The 21,683-nt window shown below is 58.5% G+C and overlaps 1 protein-coding gene across 1 annotated transcript; it reads right to left on the bottom strand.

Moving 5' to 3' along the window:
- Positions 1-702: 702 nt before the first annotated feature.
- On the bottom strand, positions 703-16,116 carry CKM (creatine kinase, M-type). The gene is made up of 8 exons (XM_054052945.1): positions 16,024-16,116; positions 11,767-11,968; positions 9,753-9,907; positions 7,530-7,662; positions 5,466-5,637; positions 1,847-1,970; positions 1,245-1,434; positions 703-946 (listed from the first exon to the last, which is right to left on the bottom strand). Exons 2-8 carry the CDS (start codon positions 11,957-11,959, stop codon positions 768-770), a joined length of 1,146 nt encoding a protein of 381 aa, XP_053908920.1. The 5' UTR covers positions 11,960-11,968; positions 16,024-16,116; the 3' UTR covers positions 703-767.
- Between the last annotated feature and the right edge of the window lie 5,567 nt (positions 16,117-21,683).

The following is a 21,683-nucleotide window of genomic DNA, read 5'->3' on the forward strand; positions in this document are numbered from 1 at the left end:
TCGGTTCAGTTTTCATTTCCGATTGGCGTTTCGGTTCAGTTTTCATTTCCGATTGGCGTTTCGGTTCAGTTTTCATTTCCGATTGGCGTTTCGGTTCAGTTTTCATTTCCGATTGGCGTTTCGGTTCAGTTTTCATTTCCGATTGGCGTTTCGGTTCAGTTTTCATTTCCGATTGGCGTTTCGGTTCAATTTTCATTTCCGATTGGCGTTTCGGTTCAGTTTTCATTTCCGATTGGCGTTTCAGTTCAATCTTCATTTCCGATTGGCGTTTCAGTTCAGTTTTCATTTCCGATTGGCGTTTCGGTTCAGTTTTCATTTCCGATTGGCGTTTCGGTTCAATTTTCATTGCCGATTGCCGTCGGCACCAATTCCCTTCAGGCTCAGAAGAGGTATCGGCAATTTGGTTATCGTGGTTGCCCTTTGGTGTTGACTCCCTTTGCCGTTGGCACCCGTTGGCGCCCGTTGGCACCCATTGGCACCCATTGGCACCCATTGGCACCCATTGGCACCCATTGGCACCGGTTCCCTTCACCATGAGTTGGCGCCTGTAACCGTTGGCTTCTTCCACCATCGGCGCTTATTGGACTCGGCACCCATCGGCACCAGGACCACCGTCACAACCTTGGCACACAGGTGGGTGCCATGGGGACCCCTCAAGCCACCCCCCTTTTTCCCCCCCCTTTCAGACTCAGAATCCGGTGCTCAGAGTAGGACCATTTATTGAAGGCATCGCAGTGGATTCCGGTGGTTCTGGTGGATCCCAGTGCTTATTTCTGGGCAGGAACCATATCATCAATAGGTTGGTTCTGCTCCAGCTTCTTCTCCATCTCCACCATGAGCTTCACACCGTCCACCACCATCTGCACCTGCTCCACTTCCGAAGAACCGAGCCGATCCGCGTTGGAGATGTCAAAGACGGCGCCCACGGCCGCCGTGTCCACCCCACCTATGGAGGACCACCATGGTCAGTACACCCCACAGCAAACCATAGAGTACCCACCACGTACCTTATGGAATCCCACCACGTACCTTATGGAATCCCACCACGTACCTTATGGAATCCCACCACGTACCTTATGGAATCCCGCCACGTACCTTACGGAATCCCACCACGTACCTTATGGAATCCCACCACGTACCTTATGGAATCCCACCACGCCTCGTGGTGTCCCACAGACCCCCCCCCCCCCCTCCATGGCACCCCGTATCCCCCACGTTCCACACGTCACCCCCCTTTCCCGTACCGGTGCCGCGTTTCTGGAGGCGCAGGCGCTTGAGGATCTCCTCGAACTTGGGATGTTGGCTGAGCTTGGGTAGGCGGACGTGGACACCACCGCGTAGCCCCGTGCCCAGGTTGGAAGGGCAGGTCAGGATGTAGCCCAGGTGCTCCGTCCACATGAAGGGGTGCCCGGCCTTCTTGAAGATCTCCTCAATCTGAAGACGTGGGGTGGCACCCATGAGGACCCAGAGCCTCCCCCGTGTCCTCTTGTGCCTCCAACGCTCTCCACGTGTCCCCTCTGTCCTCAACACCTCCTATGTGTCCACCTCTCCTCCTGTGTCATCCCCCGTGTCCCCAAGAACCCTACTTGTCCCCAAGCTTTTCGTGTCCCCAACAGCTTCCCTCATGTCCCCTTTCATCCTTGATGCCCCCCCGTGTCCCCAAGAACCTCCTCAACTCCTCCATGTCCTCCTCTGTCCCCAAACCCCTCCTGTCCCCAACACCTTCCGTGTCCCTATGTCCCCAAGAACCTCTAAGCCCTATGTGTCCCCAAAGTCCCTCCCATGTCCTTCACCTCCCCAAGACCCTCCCACATGTCCCCAAAGTCCCCCCCTACGCGTCCTTCACCTTCTGGAGGCCGACGCAGAAGCGCCGGAACACCTCCTTCATGTTGCCGCCCTTCTCCATGGAGATGACGCGCAGGTGGTCCTCCTCGTTCACCCACACCAGGAAGGTCTTGTTGTCATTGTGCCTGGGGGGGGACACACAGAGGACACCCCCTCAGCACCCCCAGAAGGGAGACCTTCAGCTGTGGGTGACCCCATCACCCCCCTCTGGTGGGACCCCTACTCTTCGGGTGCTCCTTAAACCCCTCCGAGTTGGAGGTCTGCGCTCTCTTGAGGGTCTTTATAAACCCCTGGATGAGTCTCTGCTCTTTGGGTACCTTCACTGTCCCCCCTGGTTGGGTTCTCCATCCTCTGTTTGCCCCCAGTGACCTCTGAGGTTGGGTTCCTCACCCCATGGTTGGGTTCTCCATCACCTTTTTGCTCCCATTGACCTCTGGTTGGGTTCTCCATCCCCTCTTTGCCCCCATTGACCTCTGGTTGGGTTCCTCACCCCATGGTTGGGTTCTCCATCCCCTCTTTGCCCCCATTGACCTCTGGTTGGGTTCCTCACCCCATGGTTGGGTTCTCCATCCCCTGTTTGCCCCCAGTGACCTCTGATTGGGTTCCTCACCCCATGGTTGGGTTCTCCATCCCCTCTTTGCCCCCATTGACCTCTGGTTGGGTTCCTCACCCCATGGTTGGGTTCTCCATCCCCTTTTTGCCCCCATTGACCTCTGGTTGGGTTCTCCATCCCCTCTTTGCCCCCATTGACCTCTGGTTGGATTCCTCACCCCATGGTTGGGTTCTCCATCCCCTCTTTGCCCCCATTGACCTCTGGTTGCGTTCCTCACCCCATGGTTGGATTCTCCATCCCCTGTTTGCCCCCAGTGACCTCTGGTTGGATTCCTCACCCCATGGTTGGGTTCTCCATCCCCTTTTTGCCCCCATTGACCTCTGGTTGGGTTCCTCACCCCATGGTTGGGTTCTCCATCCCCTCTTTGCCCCCATTGACCTCTGATTGGGTTCCTCACCCCATGGTTGGGTTCTCCATCCCCTCTTTGCCCCCATTGACCTCTGGTTGCGTTCCTCACCCCATGGTTGGGTTCTCCATCCCCTCTTTGCCCCCATTGACCTCTGGTTGGGTTCCTCACCCCATGGTTGGGTTCTCCATCCCCTTTTTGCCCCCATTGACCTCTGGTTGGGTTCCTCACCCCATGGTTGGGTTCTCCTTCCCCTGTTTGCTCCCATTGACCTCTGATTGGGTTCCTCACTCCATGGTTGGGTTCTCCATCCCCTCTTTGCCCCCATTGACCTCTGGTTGGATTCCTCACCCCATGGTTGGGTTCTCCATCCCCTCTTTGCCCCCATTGACCTCTGGTTGGGTTCCTCACCCCATGGTTGGGTTCTCCATCCCCTCTTTGCCCCCATTGACCTCTGGTTGGATTCCTCACCCCATGGTTGGGTTCCTCACCCCATGGTTGGGTTCTCCATCCCCTGTTTGCCCCCATTGACCTCTGGTTGCGTTCCTCACCCCATGGTTGGGTTCTCCATCCCCTCTTTGCCCCCATTGACCTCTGGTTGGGTTCCTCACCCCATGGTTGTGTTCTCCATCCCCTCTTTGCCCCCATTGACCTCTGGTTGGGTTCCTCACCCCATGGTTGGGTTCTCCATCCCCTGTTTGCCCCCAATGACCTCTGGTTGGGTTCCTCACCCCATGGTTGGGTTCTCCATCCCCTGTTTGCCCCCAATGACCTCTGGTTGGGTTCCTCACCCCATGGTTGGGTTCTCCATCCCCTTATTGCCCCCAGTGACCTCTGGTTGGGTTCCTCACCCCACGGTTGGGTTCTCCATCCCCTTTTTGCTCCCATTGACCTCTGGTTGGGTTCCTCACTCCATGGTTGTGTTCTCCATCCCCTCTTTGCCCCCATTGACCTCTGGTTGGATTCCTCACCCCATGGTTGGGTTCTCCATCCCCTCTTTGCCCCCATTGACCTCTGGTTGGGTTCCTCACCCCACGGTTGGGTTCTCCATCCCCTTTTTGCTCCCATTGACCTCTGGTTGAGTTCCTCACCCCATGGTTGGGTTCTCCATCCCCTCTTTGCCCCCATTGACCTCTGGTTGGGTTCCTCACCCCATGGTTGGGTTCTCCATCCCCTCTTTGCCCCCATTGACCTCTGGTTGGGTTCCTCACCCCATGGTTGGGTTCTCCATCCCCTGTTTGCCCCCATTGACCTCTGGTTGGGTTCCTCACCCCATGGTTGGGTTCTCCATCCCCTGTTTGCCCCCATTGACCTCTGGTTGGATTCCTCACCCCATGGTTGGGTTCTCCATCCCCTTTTTGCCCCCATTGACCTCTGGTTGGATTCCTCACCCCATGGTTGGGTTCTCCATCCCCTGTTTGCCCCCATTGACCTCTGGTTGGATTCCTCACCCCATGGTTGGGTTCTCCATCCCCTGTTTGCCCCCATTGACCTCTGGTTGGGTTCCTCACCCCATGGTTGGGTTCTCCATCCCCTCTTTGCCCCCATTGACCTCTGATTGGATTCCTCACCCCATGGTTGGGTTCTCCATCCCCTCTTTGCCCCCATTGACCTCTGGTTGGGTTCCTCACCCCATGGTTGGGTTCTCCATCCCCTGTTTGCCCCCATTGACCTCTGGTTGGGTTCCTCACCCCATGGTTGGGTTCTCCATCCCCTCTTTGCCCCCATTGACCTCTGGTTGCGTTCCTCACCCCATGGTTGGGTTCTCCATCCCCTCTTTGCCCCCATTGACCTCTGGTTGCATTCCTCACCCCATGGTTGGGTTCTCCATCCCCTCTTTGCCCCCATTGACCTCTGGTTGGATTCCTCACCCCATGGTTGGGGGTTCTCCATCCCCTTTTTGCTCCCATTGACCTCTGGTTGCGTTCCTCACCCCATGGTTGGGTTCTCCATCCCCTCTTTGCCCCCATTGACCTCTGGTTGGGTTCCTCACCCCATGGTTGGGTTCTCCATCCCCTCTTTGCCCCCATTGACCTCTGGTTGCGTTCCTCACCCCATGGTTGGGTTCTCCATCCCCTTTTTGCCCCCATTGACCTCTGATTGGATTCCTCACCCCATGGTTGGGTTCTCCATCCCCTCTTTGCCCCCATTGACCTCTGGTTGGATTCCTCACCCCATGGTTGGGTTCCTCACCCCATGGTTGGGTTCTCCATCCCCTGTTTGCCCCCATTGACCTCTGGTTGGGTTCCTCACCCCATGGTTGGGTTCTCCATCCCCTTTTTGCCCCCATTGACCTCTGATTGGATTCCTCACCCCATGGTTGGGTTCTCCATCCCCTCTTTGCCCCCATTGACCTCTGGTTGGGTTCCTCACCCCATGGTTGGGTTCTCCATCCCCTCTTTGCCCCCATTGACCTCTGGTTGGGTTCCTCACCCCATGGTTGGGTTCTCCATCCCCTCTTTGCCCCCATTGACCTCTGGTTGGATTCCTCACCCCATGGTTGGGTTCTCCATCCCCTCTTTGCCCCCATTGACCTCTGGTTGGGTTCCTCACCCCATGGTTGGGTTCTCCATCCCCTCTTTGCCCCCATTGACCTCTGGTTGGGTTCCTCACCCCATGGTTGGGTTTCCTGCCCCCCTAAATTTCCCCCCTGAGCCCCACCAGATGCCGCGAGCGTCCGGCCAATCGCGGGCCATGCCGGAAGCGAGGAGCAAAGGCGACACGGGTTTGTCGAAGAGGAAGTGGTCGTCGATGAGCTGCTGCTGCTCCTGCTCCGTCATGGCCTTCAGCGGATAATAACGGCCCTTGAACTCCCCCTCGAGGCTGTTGAGCGCTGCGGGAGAGGAGAACGGTGAACCCCACAGCACCCCAAAACCGGCACAAAGCCCCCAAATCAGCACACAGCCCCCAAATCAGCACAAAGACCCCCAAAACAGCACAAAATCCCCCCCAAAATCAGCAAAGAGCCCCCCTGAAATAGGCACAGAGTCCCCCAAAACCAGCAAATAGCCTCAAATTGGGCACAGAGCCCCAAAACGGGGAACAGAGCACCCCAAAACCAGCACAAAGCCACCAAATCAGCACACAGCCCCCCAAACCAGCACAAAAGACCCCCAAAATCAGCGAAGAGCCCCCCTGAAATAGGCACAGAGTCCCCCAAAACCAGCAAATAGCCTCAAATTGGGCACAGAGCCCCAAAACGGGGCACAGAGCACCCCAAAACCAGCACACAGCCACCAAATCAGCACACGGCCCCCCAAACCAGCACAAAATCCCCCCCAAAATCAGCGAAGAGCCCCCCTGAAATAGGCACAGAGTCCCCCAAAACCAGCAAATAGCCTCAAATTGGGCACAGAGCCCCAAAACGGGGAACAGAGCACCCCAAAACCGGGCACAGAGCACCTCAAATCAGGCGTAGAGGTCCAGAGCTGGGCACAGAGCACCCCAAAACCAGCAAGCAGCCCCCAAACTGGGAAGGCTGCACCCCACAACCAGGCATACAGCCCCCCAAACCAGGCACAGCCCCCCAAAACGGAGCACAAAATCTCCTAAACCAGCACGAAAGACCCCCAAAATCAGCAAAGAGCCCCCCTGAAATAGGCACAGAGTCCCCCAAAACCAGCAAATAGCCTCAAATTGGGCACAGAGCCCCAAAACGGGGAACAGAGCACCCCAAAACCAGCACAAAGCCCCAAAATCAGCACACAGCCCCCCAAACCAGCACAAAATCCCCCCCAAAATCAGCGAAGAGCACCCCTGAAATAGGCACAGAGTCCCTCAAAACCAGCAAATAGCCTCAAATTGGGCACAGAGCCCCAAAACGGGGAACAGAGCACCCCAAAACTGGGCACAGAGCACCTCAAATTAGGCGTAGAGCTCCAGAGCTGGGCACAGAGCACCCCAAAACCAGCAAGCAGCCCCCAAAACTGGGAAGGCTGCACCCCACAACCAGGCATACAGCCCCCCAAACCAGGCACAGCCCCCCAAAACGGAGCACAAAATCTCCTAAACCAGCACAAAAGACCCCCAAAATCAGCAAAGAGCCCCCCTGAAATAGGCACAGAGTCCCCCAAAACCAGCAAATAGCCTCAAATTGGGCACAGAGCCCCAAAACGGGGAACAGAGCACCCCAAAACCAGCACAAAGCCCCCAAATCAGCACACAGCCCCCTAAACCAGCACAAAAGACCCCCCAAAATCAGCGAAGAGCCCCCCTGAAATAGGCACAGAGTCCCCCAAAACCAGCAAATAGCCTCAAATTGGGCACAGAGCCCCAAAACGGGGCACAGAGCACCCCAAAATCAGCACAAAGCCCCCCAAACCAGCACACAGCCCCCCAAAACAGCACAAAATCCCCCCAAAATCAGTGAAGAGCACCCCTGAAATAGGCACAGAGTCCCCCAAAACCAGCAAATAGCCTCAAATTGGACACAGAGCCCCAAAACGGGGAACAGAGCACCCCAAAATCAGCACACAGCCCCCAAAATCAGCACACAGCCCCCCAAACCAGCACAAAATCCCCCAAAATCAGCGAAGAGCCCCCCTGAAATAGGCACAGAGTCCCCCAAAACCAGCAAATAGCCTCAAATTGGGCACAGAGCCCCAAAACGGGGAACAGAGCACCCCAAAACCGGGCACAGAGCACCTCAAATCAGGCGTAGAGCTCCAGAGCTGGGCACAGAGCACCCCAAAACCAGCAAATAGACCCCGAAATCAGGCGTCTCACCGGTGACCGACAGCTTCTCGACCGCCCGGCGCTCCCCACGGCTGCAGTGGGGGGGCAGAGAGTACCCCTTGATGCTGCGCCCCGTGCGCACGCGGCTGCTCAGAACGTATTTGGGGTCCAGGTCTTCACCCCCCTGTACGCACATTCCTGTCAGCAGCTCCCGGGAAATGGGGAACCCCCCCCCCCAATATCATATCTCCCCCAAATCCCCCTGGAAACGGGGGACCCCCCCCCCCCCCCAGGAAGTGGGGGACCTCCACTGCACCCCCCGGACCTCTCCGAACCCGGGAATTCCCATAGCAAAGGGTCCTCTGCCCCCACTTTGTGAATCCATGGGGACGAGAGCACCTCAAGACCCCCAGAGCTTCCCCCCATTCCCAGTGTCCCTTTGTCCCCATTCCCAGTGTCCCTTTGTCCCCATTCCCAGTGTCCCTGTGTCTCTATTCCCAGTGTCCCTGTCCCCATTCCCAGTGTCTGTGTCCCCATTCCCATTCCCAGTGTCCCTTTGTCCCCATTCCCAGTGCCCATGTCCCCATTCCCAGTGTCCCTGTCCTCATTCCCATTCCCAGTGTCTGTGTCCCCATTCCCAGTGTCTCTGTGTCTCTATTCCCAGTGCCCGTGTCCCCATTCCCATTGTCCCTTTGTCCCCATTCCCAGTGTCTCTGTGTCTCTATTCCCAGTGTCCCTGTCCCCATCCCCATTGTCCCTTTGTCCCCATCCCCACTGCCCCGTGTCCCCATCCCCATTATCCCTTTGTCCCCATTCCCATTGTCCCTTTGCCCCCATTCTCATTGTCCCTTTGTCCCCATTCCCATTATCCCTTTGTCCCCATCCCCAGTGCCCATGTCCCCATCCCCATTATCCCTTTGTCCCCATTCCCATTGTCCCTTTGTCCCCATTCCCACTGTCCCTTTGTCCCCATCCCCATTATCCCTTTGTCCCCATTCCCACTGCCCCGTGTCCCCATCCCCATTATCCCTTTATCCCCATCCCCACTGCCCCATGTCCCCATTCCCATTGTCCCTTTGTCCCCATTCCCACTGTCCCTGTGTCCCCATTCCCAGTGCCCCATGTCCCCATCCCCAGTGTTCATGTCCCCATTCCCATTATCCCTTTATCCCCATCCCCACTGCCCATGTCCCCATCCCCATTATCCCTTTGTCCCCATCCCCACTGCCCCATGTCCCCATTCCCACTGTCCCTTTGTCCCCATCCCCACTGCCCCGTGTCCCCATTCCCAGTGTCCCTTTGTCCCCATTCCCAGTGTCCCTTTGTCCCCATTCCCACTGTCCCGTGTCCCCATCCCCAGTGCCCATGTCCCCATTCCCATTGTCCCTTTGCCCCCATTCCCATTGTCCCTTTGTCCCCATTCCCATTATCCCTTTGTCCCCATTCCCACTGCCCCATATCCCCATCCCCACTGCCCCATGTCCCCATTCCCATTGTCCCTTTGTCCCCATTCCCAGTGTCTGTGTCCCCATTCCCAGTGTCCCTTTGTCCCCATTCCCAGTGTCCATGTCCCCATTCCCATTGTCCCTTTGTCCCCATTCCCAGTGCCCATGTCCCCATCCCCATTATCCCTTTGTCCCCATTCCCACTGTCCCTGTGTCCCCATTCCCAGTGCCCCATGTCCCCATCCCCAGTGTTCATGTCCCCATTCCCATTATCCCTTTGTCCCCATCCCCACTGCCCCATGTCCCCATTCCCACTGTCCCTTTGTCCCCATCCCCACTGCCCCGTGTCCCCATTCCCAGTGTCCCTTTGTCCCCATTCCCAGTGTCCCTTTGTCCCCATTCCCACTGTCCCTTTGTCCCCATCCCCATTATCCCTTTGTCCCCATTCCCATTATCCCTTTATCCCCATTCCCACTGTCCCATATCCCCATCCCCATTATCCCTTTGTCCCCATTCCCACTGTCCCTTTGTCCCCATCCCCATTGTCCCTTTATCCCCATTCCCACTGCCCCATATCCCCATCCCCATTATCCCTTTGTCCCCATCCCCATTATCCCTTTGTCCCCATCCCCATTATCCCTTTGTCCCCATTCCCACTGTCCCTTTGTCCCCATCCCCATTATCCCTTTGCCCCCATCCCCATTGTCCCTTTGTCCCCATCCCCATTATCCCTTTGTCCCCATCCCCACTGCCCCGCGTCCCCATTCCCAGTATCCCCATTCCCAGTATCCCCATTCCCAGTATCCCCATTCCCAGCGCTCGCTCCCACCTTGAGGTTCTGGTGGTTGAGGTCGGTGCGGTGTTTGTCGGTGGGTTTGTAGCCGCCGTGCCGGTCTTGGATCACCGGATCGAAGAGCTCCTTGAACACCTCGTAGGATTCCTCGTCTCCCGCCACGCAGCCCACGGTCATGATGAACGGATGGCCTTGGAGCCAGCGGGAACGGGAATGGGAACGGGAACGGGAACGGGAATGGGAACGGGAATGGGGAACGGGAATGGGAATGGGAACGGGAATGGGGAACGGGAATGGGGAACGGGAATGGGGAACGGGAATGGGGAACGGGAATGGGAATGGGGAACAGGAATGGGGAACGGGAATGGGGAACGGGAATGGGGAACGGGAATGGGAACGGGAATGGGGAACGGGAACGGGAATGGGGAACGGGAATGGGGAACGGGAATGGGAATGGGGAACGGGAATGGGGAACGGGAATGGGAACGGGAATGGGAATGGGAATGGGGAACGGGAATGGGAACGGGAATGGGAACGGGAATGGGGAACGGGAATGGGAACGGGAATGGGAACGGGAATGGGGAACGGGAATGGGAACGGGAATGGGAACGGGAATGGGGAACGGGAATGGGAACGGGAACGGGAACGGGAATGGGAACGGGAATGGGAACGGGAATGGGAACGGGAATGGGGAACGGGAATGGGAACGGGAACGGGAACGGGAATGGGAATGGGGAACGGGAATGGGGAACGGGAATGGGAATGGGAATGGGAATGGGAACGGGAACGGGAATGGGAACGGGAATGGGGAACGGGAATGGGAACGGGAATGGGAACGGGAATGGGGACGGGAATGGGGACGGGAATGGGAACGGGAATGGGAATGGGGAACGGGAATGGCGCTGCGGCACTGCCTCCCAGTACGGCACTGGGAAATGGCCCTGGGATGGGGTTCTGGGCTCCCAGGCTGGCACTGAATCCCAGGCTGGATTTGGCTCCCATGGAATCCTGGCACTGGGATGGGTCCCTGCTCTCCCAGTCTCCCCAGTTTGGGTCCCTGCTCTCCCAGTCTCCCCAGTTTGGGTCCCTGATCTCCCAGTCTGGCACTGGGATGGGTCCCTGTTCTCCCAGTCTCCCCAGTTTGGGTCCCTGATCTCCCAGTCTGGCACTGGGATGGGTCCCTGATCTCCCAGTCTGGCACTGGGATGGGTCCCTGATCTCCCAGTCTGGCACTGGGATGGGTCCCTGATCTCCCAGTCTGGCACTGGGATGGGTCCCTGTTCTCCCAGTCTCCCCAGTTTGGGTCCCTGATCTCCCAGTCTGGCACTGGGATGGGTCCCCACTCTCCCAGTCTCCCCAGTTTGGGTCCCTGCTCTCCCAGTCTGGCACTGGGATGGGTCCCCACTCTCCCAGTCTCCCCAGTTTGAGTCCCTGCTCTCCCAGTCTGGCACTGGGCTGGGTCCCTGTTCTCCCAGTCTCCCCAGTTTGGGTCCCTGGTCTCCCAGTCTGGCACTGGGATGGGTCCCTGGTCTCCCAGTCTGGCACTGGGCTGGGTCCACACTCTCCCAGTCTCCCCAGTTTGAGTCCCTGATCTCCCAGTCTGGCACTGGGATGGAATCCTGGCACTGGGATGTTCTCCCAGTCTCCCCAGTCTCCCCAGTTTGGGTCCCTGCTCTCCCAGTCTGGCACTGGGATGGAATCCTGGCACTGGGATGGGTCCCTGTTCTCCCAGTCTCCCCAGTTTGGGTCCCTGCTCTCCCAGTCTGGCACTGGGATGGAATCCTGGCACTGGGATGGGTCTCTGTTCTCCCAGTCTCCCCAGTTTGGGTCCCTGCTCTCCCAGTCTGGCACTGGGCTGGGTCCCCCCTCTCCCAGTCTCCCCAGTTTGGATCCCCAATCTCCTTGGACCGTTGTCCCGCTCTTCCCATCTCCCCACTCTTGGTCCTTGGGTTCCCATTCTGGCCATGGTCTCCCAGTTTGGTACTGGGAGGTGGCCCTAATGCCCCAGTCTGCCCAGTCCACGTCCCCAGAGCCCCACAGCAGCACTCACCGGGGTTGTCCACACCGGTTTGGATGCAATCGTCAAGGGTGAACCCACTGGGGGTCTCCTTGTCCCGCAGACGTTGGTAGAGCGCAGGCGTGAGGACTTTGGCCATGTGGTTATTGTGCTTGGAAAGGTCCGGGAATTCATCCTCGGCCGAGAACTTCAGCTTGTACTTGTTGTGGGTGTTGCCGAACGGCATGGCAGCGGCCTACGGCGCGATGGCAACGTGTGGGGCACAGCACCATCACCACAAGGGTGTGGTGCCACCACCATGGGGCAGAGAACCACCATGAGGATATGGTACCACCACCATGAGGATATGGTACCACCACCATGGGGCACAGAACCACCATGAGGATATGGTACCACCACCACCATGGGGCACAGAAACACCATGAGGATATGGTACCACCACCATGGGGCAGAGAACCACCATGAGGATATGGTATCACCACCACCATGGGGCACAGAACCACCATGAGGATATGGTACCACCACCATGGGGCACAGAACCATCATGAGGATATGGTACCACCACCATCATGGGGCACAGAACCACCATGAGGATATGGTACCACCACCATGGGGCACAGAACCATCATGAGGATATGGTACCACCACCATGAGGATATGGTACCACCACCATGGGGCACAGAACCACCATGAGGATATGGTACCACCACCATGAGGATATGGTACCACCACCATGGGGCAGAGAACCACCATGAGGATATGGTACCACCACCGTGAGGATATGGTACCACCACCATGGGGCACAGCATCACCATGAGGATATGGTACCACCACCATGGGGAGCAAAACCACCATGAGGACATGGTACCACCACCATGGGGCACAGAACCACCATGAGGATATGGTACCACCACCATGGGGCACAGCACCACCATGAGGATATGGTACCACCACCACCATGGGGCAGAGAACCACCATGAGGATATGGTACCACCACCATGAGGATATGGTACCACCACCATGGGGCAGAGAACCACCATGAGGACATGGTACCACCACCATGGGGCACAGAACCATCATGAGGATATGGTACCACCACCATGGGGCAGAGAACCACCATGAGGATATGGTATCACCACCATGGGGCACAGAACCACCATGAGGATATGGTACCACCACCATGGGGCACAGAACCACCATGAGGATATGGTACCACCACCATGGGGCACAGAACCACCATGAGGATATGGTATCACCACCATGAGGATATGGTACCACCACCATGGGGCACAGAACCACCATGAGGATATGGTATCACCACCATGAGGATATGGTACCACCACCATGGGACACAGAACCACCATGAGGATATGGTATCACCACCATGAGGATATGGTGCCACCACCATGGGGCACAGAACCACCATGAGGATATGGTACCACCACCATGGGGCACAGAACCACCATGAGGATATGGTATCACCACCACCATGGGGCAGAGAACCACCATGAGGATATGGTACCACCACCATGGGGCACAGAACCATCATGAGGATATGGTACCACCACCATGGGGCACAGAACCACCATGAGGATATGGTATCACCACCACCATGGGGCACAGAACCACCATGAGGATATGGTATCACCACCATCATGGGGCAGAGAACCACCATGAGGATATGGTACCACCACCATGGGGCAGAGAACCACCATGAGGATATGGTACCACCACCACCATGGGGCACAGAACCACCATGAGGATATGGTACCACCACCATGAGGATATGGTACCACCATCATGGGGCACAGAACCACCATGAGGATATGGTACCACCACCATGAGGATATGGTACCACCACCATGGGGCACAGCATCACCATGAGGATATGGTACCACCACTATGGGGCACAGAACCATCATGAGGATATGGTACCACCACCATGGGGCACAGAACCACCATGAGGATATGGTATCACCACCATGGGGCACAGCATCACCATGAGGATATGGTACCACCACCATGGGGCACAGAACCATCATGAGGATATGGTATCACCACCATCATGGGGCACAGAACCATCATGAGGATATGGTATCACCACCACCATGGGGCACAGAACCACCATGAGGACATGGTACCACCACCATGGGGCACAGAACCACCATGAGGATATGGTACCACCACCATGGGGCACAGAACCACCATGAGGACATGGTACCACCACCACCATGGGGCACAGAACCACCATGAGGATATGGTACCACCACCATGGGGCACAGAACCACCATGAGGATATGGTACCACCACCATGGGGCACAGAACCACCATGAGGATATGGTACCACCACCATGGGGCACAGAACCACCATGAGGACATGGTATCACCACCACCATGGGGCACAGAACCATCATGAGGATATGGTACCACCACCATGGGGCACAGAACCACCATGAGGATATGGTATCACCACCACCATGGGGCACAGAACCACCATGAGGATATGGTATCACCACCACCATGAGGACATGGTACCACCATGAGGATATGGTATCACCACCACCATGGGGCAGAGAACCACCATGAGGATATGGTACCACCACCATGGGGCACAGAATCATCATGAGGACATGGTACCACCACCATGGGGCACAGAACCACCATGAGGATATGGTATCACCACCATGGGGCACAGAACCACCATGAGGATATGGTATCACCACCACCATGGGGCAGAGAACCACCATGAGGACATGGTACCACCACCATGGGGCACAGAACCACCATGAGGATATGGTACCACCACCATGGGGCACAGAACCACCATGAGGATATGGTACCACCACCATGGGGCACAGAACCACCATGAGGATATGGTACCACCACCATGGGGCACAGAACCACCATGAGGATATGGTACCACCACCATGGGGCACAGAACCACCATGAGGACATGGTACCACCACCATGGGGCACAGAACCACCATGAGGATATGGTACCACCACCATGGGGCACAGAACCACCATGAGGATATGGTACCACCACCATGGGGCACAGAACCACCATGAGGATATGGTATCACCACCACCATGGGGCAGAGAACCACCATGAGGGTATGGTACCACCACCATGGGGCACTGCTTTGGGGGTACACAGAGACAGGGGGGGCACTGGGGGGGGCATTACGATCAGGGGGGGGAAGGAGGGGGAGGGGCATTCCTAGGGGCGGGGCCAGAACAGGGGGTGGGGCCAGAGCAGAGGGGCGTGGCGATGGGCAAAGGAGGTGTGACCGGGACAGAGAGAGGGTGTGGCCTGGAGGGTGGTGATATTGGTGGAGGGGGCGGGGAGAGGGTGGAGGGGGCGGGGACAGAGCGGAGGGGGCGGGGACAAGGTGGAGGAGGCGGGGACAAGGTGGAGGGGCGGGGACAAGGTGGAGGGGCGGGGACAGGGTGGAGGGGGCGGGGACAGGGCAGAGGGGGCGGGGACAGGGTAGAGGGAGCGGGGACCGGGCAGAGGGGGCGGGGACAGGGCGGAGGGGGCGGGGACAGGGCGGAGGGGGCGGGGACAAGGCAGAGGGGGCGGGGACAAGGCAGAGGGGGGCGGGGACAAGGCAGAGGGGGCGGAGTCGCCCCGGCCCGGTCCTTGTTTGGCCTCTCTGGGGTTGGGGGTCTATTTATAGACCACTATTTATAGGGGGGGGGGGGGTAGTACCGATGAACCCGGAGCCTCGGGGGGGGTTCGATCCCAGTGTTTCCCGGGAAGGAAGGAAGGGGGGGGCGGAAATTGTGGATCCTGAGGATCCCAAGGTTCCAAGGGGGCACTCCTTGGGGGTCTGGGGGGGTGGGGGTGTCTTGAGGAGTCCGGCGGGGGGGTGTCTCAGGATGGGGGTGCCCCCCCCCCCCCGATCGCTCCTGGATGTCCAGGTGGGTTTTTCGGTGCATCCTATGGATATGGGGAATTTGGAGGAGGAATTCTGGGCGGGGGGGGAGGGATGCCAGGGGGTCTGGAAGGGAGGGGGTGTCTGTGGTCTGAGCGTCAAAAGGGGGGTCCCGGGGGGGGCGGTTAAGAGTGAGGGGGAGTCCTTGTGGTTCCCAGGGGTTGCGGAACGGGGGGGGGGGGGGGTTCTAGTTTGGGGGGGGGGGGGAATCCAGTGGGGGGGGGGGGGGGTTACCCGGGTGTGGGGTTCCCTGTGATTCCCAAGGGGGGGGTCCCGGGGGGGGGGGAATTAAAAGCGAGGAGGGGGTTCTCTGTGGTTTCCAGTGGGGGGGGGGGGGGGGTCTCGTCGTTACCTGTGCTGGTGCTGGGGGGGGGGGCAGCAGGTGGGTCGCTCCGGGTCCAGGGGGGTGGGCGGCAGCAGAGGGATGGGACCCCGCTTTTATCCCCAGCGGGGGGTGGGGGAGAATGAAAGGGGGGGGGGGGGGGAAATGATGGGGGGGTGGCTCTGGTGGGGACCGCCCCCCCCCCCCACCCCCCCCAATCTGGATCAAGTGTCAGCCTTGACCTTGAACCCCCCCCCCCCCCTCCATCCCTGGCTTTGGTTACTGGGAAGTGGGAGGAAGGCAGGAGGAACCCCGGTTTTGGGGGGGGGGGGGGGGAGGAGGGGAGCGGCATCCGACACCCCCCCCCCCAAAATCATCCCTGGCGGGGAACCAGGAGGATCCGCTGGGTCAGGGCAATTCAAGACAGGGATGGCACCACCCCCCCCCCCCCTTCTTCTGACCCCTTCCTGAACCCCCCCCATACCAACACCCCCCATCTGACCCCCCCATCCTAACACCCCCATCCCAACACCCCCCATTCTGACCCCTCCTCCTAACCCCCCCATCCCAACACCCCCCATTCTGACCCCCCCATCCTAACACCCCCATCCTAACACCCCCCATTCTGACCCCTCCTCCTGACCCCCCCATCCCAACACCCCCATCCTGACTCCCCCATCATAACACCCCCCATTCTGACCCCTCCTCCTGACCCCCCCATCCCAACACCCCCCATTCTGACCCCCCATCCTAACACCCCCTTCCTGACCCCCCCATCCCAACACCCCCCATTCTGACCCCTCCTCCTGACCCCCCCATCCTAACACCCCCTTCCTGACCCCCCCATCCCAACACCCCCCATTCTGACCCCTCCTCCTGACCCCCCCCATCCTAACACCCCCCATTCTGACCCCTCCATCCCAACACCCCCCATTCTGACCCCCCCCCATTCTGACCTTCCCATCCTAACACCCTCATCCTAACACCCCCAATTCTGACCCCTCCTCCTGACCCCCCCATCCCAATACCCCCCATTCTGACCCCCCCATCCTAACACCCCCCATTCTAACACCCCCATCCCAACACCCCCCATTCTGACCCCCCCATCCTAACACCCCCATCCTAACACCCCCCATTCTAACACCCCCATCCCAACACCCCCCATTCTGACCCCCCCATCCTAACACCCCCATCCTAACACCCCCAATTCTGACCCTTCCTCCTGACCCCCCCATCCCAATACCCCCCATTCTGACCCCCCCATCCTAACACCCCCTTCCTGACCCCCCCATCCTAACACCCCCCATTCTGACCCCCCCGTCCTAACACCCCCCCCACATTCTAACACCCCCATCCCAACACCCCCCATTCTGACCCCCCCATCCCAACACCCCCGTCCTAACACCCCCCCCACATTCTAACACCTCCCATTCGCCCCCCCCTTTTGACACCCCCTAATCGCAGCATTCCCACTCTTCCAATCCTCCCCATCCCAACAGCCGTGAATTCCACCACTCAAAGCCCCCCAAGTCCCGACCCTCATCCTGACCCCCTCCATCCCAACACCCTCACTTCCCCCCCCCACCTTCCTCCTGACCCCATCTTGACCCCCCCCCCCCCCCCATTCCACACACCCCCCCCCCCACTCCTCCATCCCGGTATTTTTAGGACGGATCCGGTTTCCCAGTGGGATCCGATGTCGGTGCTGGGGGTGGGGGTGGTGGGGAGGCACCCATGGGGGGGGGGGGCACTAAGGCAGAGGGACACCCTAAACCAACCAGGCACCCCAAAATCGATGAGAAGTGGGTGGAGGAGGGCATCAAGAGTCCCTCAGGACCCCTTTAGGGACCACCCAAGACCTTTTTAGGGACCCCCAAGACTCTTCTAGGACCCCAGGACCCCTCAAGAGCTCCCCAGAACCCCTCTAGGGACCACCCAAGACCTCTTTAGGGACCCCCAAGACCTCTTTAGGGACCCCCAAGACTCTTCTAGGACCCCAGGAGCCCTCAAGAGCTCCCCAGAACCCCTCCAGGGACCACCCAAGACCTCTTTAGGGACCCCCAAGACCTCTTTAGGGATCCCCAAGACTCTTCTAGGACTCCAGAAACCCTCAAAATCTCCCCAGAACCCCTCTAGGGACCACCCAAGACCTCTTTGGGGACCCCCAAGACTCTTCTAAGACCCCAGGACCCCTCAAGAGCTCCCCAGAACCCCTCTAGGGACCACCCAAGCCCTCTTTAGGGACCCCCAAGACTCTTCTAGGACCCCAGGACCCCTCAAGAGCTCCCCAGAACCCCTCTAGGGACCACCCAAGCCCTCTTTAGGGACCCCCAAGACCTCTTTAGGGACCCCCAAGATTCTTCTAGGACCCCAGGACCCCTCAAGAGCTCCCCAGAACCCCTCTAGGGACCACCCAAGACCTCTTTAGGGACCCCCAAGACCTCTTTAGGGACCCCCAAGACTCTTCTAGGACCCCAGGACCCCTCAAGAGCTCCCCAGAACCCCTCTAGGGACCACCCAAGCCCTCTTTAGGGACCCCCAAGACTCTTCTAGGACCCCAGGACCCATCAAGTGCTACCTAGAACCCCTTTAGGGACCACCCAAGACCTCTTTAGGGACCACCCAAGACCTCTTTAGGGACACCCCAAGACTCTTCTAAGACCCCAGGACCCCTCAAGAGCTCCCCAGAACCCCTCTAGGGACCACCCAAGACATCTTTAGGGATCCCCAAGACTCTTCTAGGACCCCAGGACCCCTCAAGACCTCCCCAGAACCCCTCTAGGGACCACCCAAGACATCTTTAGGGATCCCCAAGACTCTTCTAGGACCCCAGGACCCCTCAAGACCTCCCCAGAACCCCTTTAGGGACCACCCAAGACATCTTTAGGGACCCCCAAGACTCTTCTAGGACCCCAGGACCCCTCAAGAGCTCCCCAGAACCCCTCTAGGGACCACCCAAGACCTCTTTAGGGACCCCCAAGACTCTTCTAGGACCCCAGGACCCCTCAAGAGCTCCCCAGAACCCCTCTAGGGACCACCCAAGACCTCTTTAGGGACCCCCAAGACCTCTTTAGGGACCCCCAAGACTCTTCTAGGACCCCAGGACCCATCAAGTGCTACCTAGAACCCCTTTAGGGACCACCCAAGACCTCTTTAGGGACCACCCAAGACTCTTCTAGGACCCCAGGACCCCTCAAGAGCTCCCCAGAACCCCTCTAGGGACCACCCAAGCCCTCTTTAGGGACCCCCAAGACTCTTCTAGGACCCCAGGACCCATCAAGTGCTACCTAGAACCCCTTTAGGGACCACCCAAGACCTCTTTAGGGACCACCCAAGACCTCTTTAGAGACACCCCAAGACTCTTCTAAGACCCCAGGACCCCTCAAGAGCTCCCCAGAACCCCTCTAGGGACCACCCAAGACCTCTTTAGGGACCCCCAAGACCTCTTTAGGGACCCCCAAGACACTTCTAGGACCCCAGGACCCCTCAAGAGCTCCCCAGAACCCCTCTAGGGACCACCCAAGACCTCTTTAGGGACCCCCAAGACTCTTCTAGGACTCCAGAAACCCTCAAAAGCTCCCCAGAACCCCTCTAGGGACCACCCAAGACCTCTTTAGGGACCCCCAAGACACTTCTAGGACCCCAGGACCCCTCAAGAGCTCCCCAGAACCCCTCTAGGGACCACCCAAGACCTCTTTAGGGACCCCCAAGACCTCTTTAGGGACCCCCAAGACTCTTCTAGGACCCCAGGACCCATCAAGTGCTACCTAGAACCCCTTTAGGGACCACCCAAGACCTCTTTAGGGACCACCCAAGACTCTTCTAGGACCCCAGGACCCCTCAAGAGCTCCCCAGAACCCCTCTAGGGACCACCCAAGCCCTCTTTAGGGACCCCCAAGACTCTTCTAGGACCCCAGGACCCATCAAGTGCTACCTAGAACCCCTTTAGGGACCACCCAAGACCTCTTTAGGGACCACCCAAGACCTCTTTAGAGACACCCCAAGACTCTTCTAAGACCCCAGGACCCCTCAAGAGCTCCCCAGAACCCCTCTAGGGACCACCCAAGACCTCTTTAGGGACCCCCAAGACCTCTTTAGGGACCCCCAAGACACTTCTAGGACCCCAGGACCCCTCAAGAGCTCCCCAGAACCCCTCTAGGGACCACCCAAGACCTCTTTAGGGACCCCCAAGACTCTTCTAGGACTCCAGAAACCCTCAAAAGCTTCCCAGAACCCCTCTAGGGACCACCCAAGACCTCTTTGGGGACCCCCAAGACTCTTCTAGGACCCCAGGACCCCTCAAGAGCTCCCCAGAACCCCTCTAGGGACCACCCAAGCCCTCTTTAGGGACTCCCAAGACTCTTCTAGGACCCCAGGACCCATCAAGTGCTACCTAGAACCCCTTTAGGGACCACCCAAGCCCTCTTTAGGGACTCCCAAGACTCTTCTAGGACCCCAGGACCCATCAAGTGCTACCTAGAACCCCTTTAGGGACCACCCAAGACCTCTTTAGGGACCACCCAAGACCTCTTTAGGGACCCCCAAGACTCTTCTAGGACTCCAGAAACCCTCAAAAGCTCCCCAGAACCCCTCTAGGGACCACCCAAGACCTCTTTGGGGACCCCCAAGATTCTTCTAGGACCCCAGGACCCCTCAAGACCTCCCCAGAACCCCTTTAGGGACCGCCCAAGACCTTTTTAGGGACCCCCAAGACTCTTCTAGGACCCCAGGACCCCTCAAGAGCTCCCCAGAACCCCTCTAGGGACCACCCAAGCCCTCTTTAGGGACCCCCAAGACTCTTCTAGGACCCCAGGACCCATCAAGTGCTACCTAGAACCCCTTTAGGGACCACCCAAGACCTCTTTAGGGACCCCCAAGACCTCTTTAGGGACCCCCAATACTCTTCTAGGACTCCAGAAACCCTCAAAAGCTCCCCAGAACCCCTCTAGGGACCACCCAAGACCTCTTTGGGGACCCCCAAGATTCTTCTAGGACCCCAGGACCCCTCAAGAGCTCCCCAGAACCCCTTTAGGGACCACCCAAGACCTTTTTAGGGACCCCCAAGACACTTCTAGGACCCCAGGACCCCTCAAGAGCTCCCCAGAACCCCTCTAGGGACCACCCAAGCCCTCTTTAGGGACCCCCAAGACTCTTCTAGGACCCCAGGACCCATCAAGTGCTACCCAGAACCCCTTTAGGGACCACCCAAGACCTCTTTAGGGACCCCCAAGACCTCTTTAGGGACTCCCAAGACTCTTCTAAGACCCCAGGACCCCTCAAGAGCTCCCCAGAACCCCTTTAGGGACCGCCCAAGACCTTTTTAGGGACCCCCAAGACTCTTCTAGGACCCCAGGAGCCCTCAAGAGCTCCCCAGAACCCCTCTACAGAGCTCGAGGGGATACTGAGAAGCTCATGGCGCCCCCTACCGTCCTCGAGGTAATACTGAGAGTCTTCTGGGGCTCTCTACAAGGTTCCAGGGGTTACTGTAAGGCTCCTGGGGTTCTCTACAGCGCTCCAGGGGATTCTCAGAAGCTCCTGGGGAAATCTACAGGTCTCCATAGGATACTGAGAGGCTCCTGGGGCTCTCAACAAGGTTCCAGGGGTTACTGAGAGGTACCTGGGGCTCTCTACAGGACCCCATAGGATTCTGGGAGGATCCTAGGGTTCTCTAAAGGGCCCCAGGGGATTCT

The sequence above is a fragment of the Cuculus canorus genome, chromosome 37 (assembly GCF_017976375.1).
Source record: "Cuculus canorus isolate bCucCan1 chromosome 37, bCucCan1.pri, whole genome shotgun sequence".
Classification (NCBI taxonomy): Eukaryota; Metazoa; Chordata; class Aves; order Cuculiformes; family Cuculidae; genus Cuculus; species Cuculus canorus.

Bases quoted from the DNA above. Each gene is read 5' to 3' on its own strand.
- CKM (XM_054052945.1), bottom strand. From the start codon at position 11,959: ATGCCGTTCGGCAACACCCACAACAAGTACAAGCTGAAGTTCTCGGCC. The intron at 5,638-7,529 runs GTGAGACGCCTG...CCTCTCCCGCAG, and splicing joins CGAGAAGCTGTCGGTCACCG to CGCTCAACAGCCTCGAGGGG. The intron at 1,435-1,846 runs GTGAAGGACGCG...CCACGTCTTCAG, and splicing joins TCTGCGTCGGCCTCCAGAAG to ATTGAGGAGATCTTCAAGAA.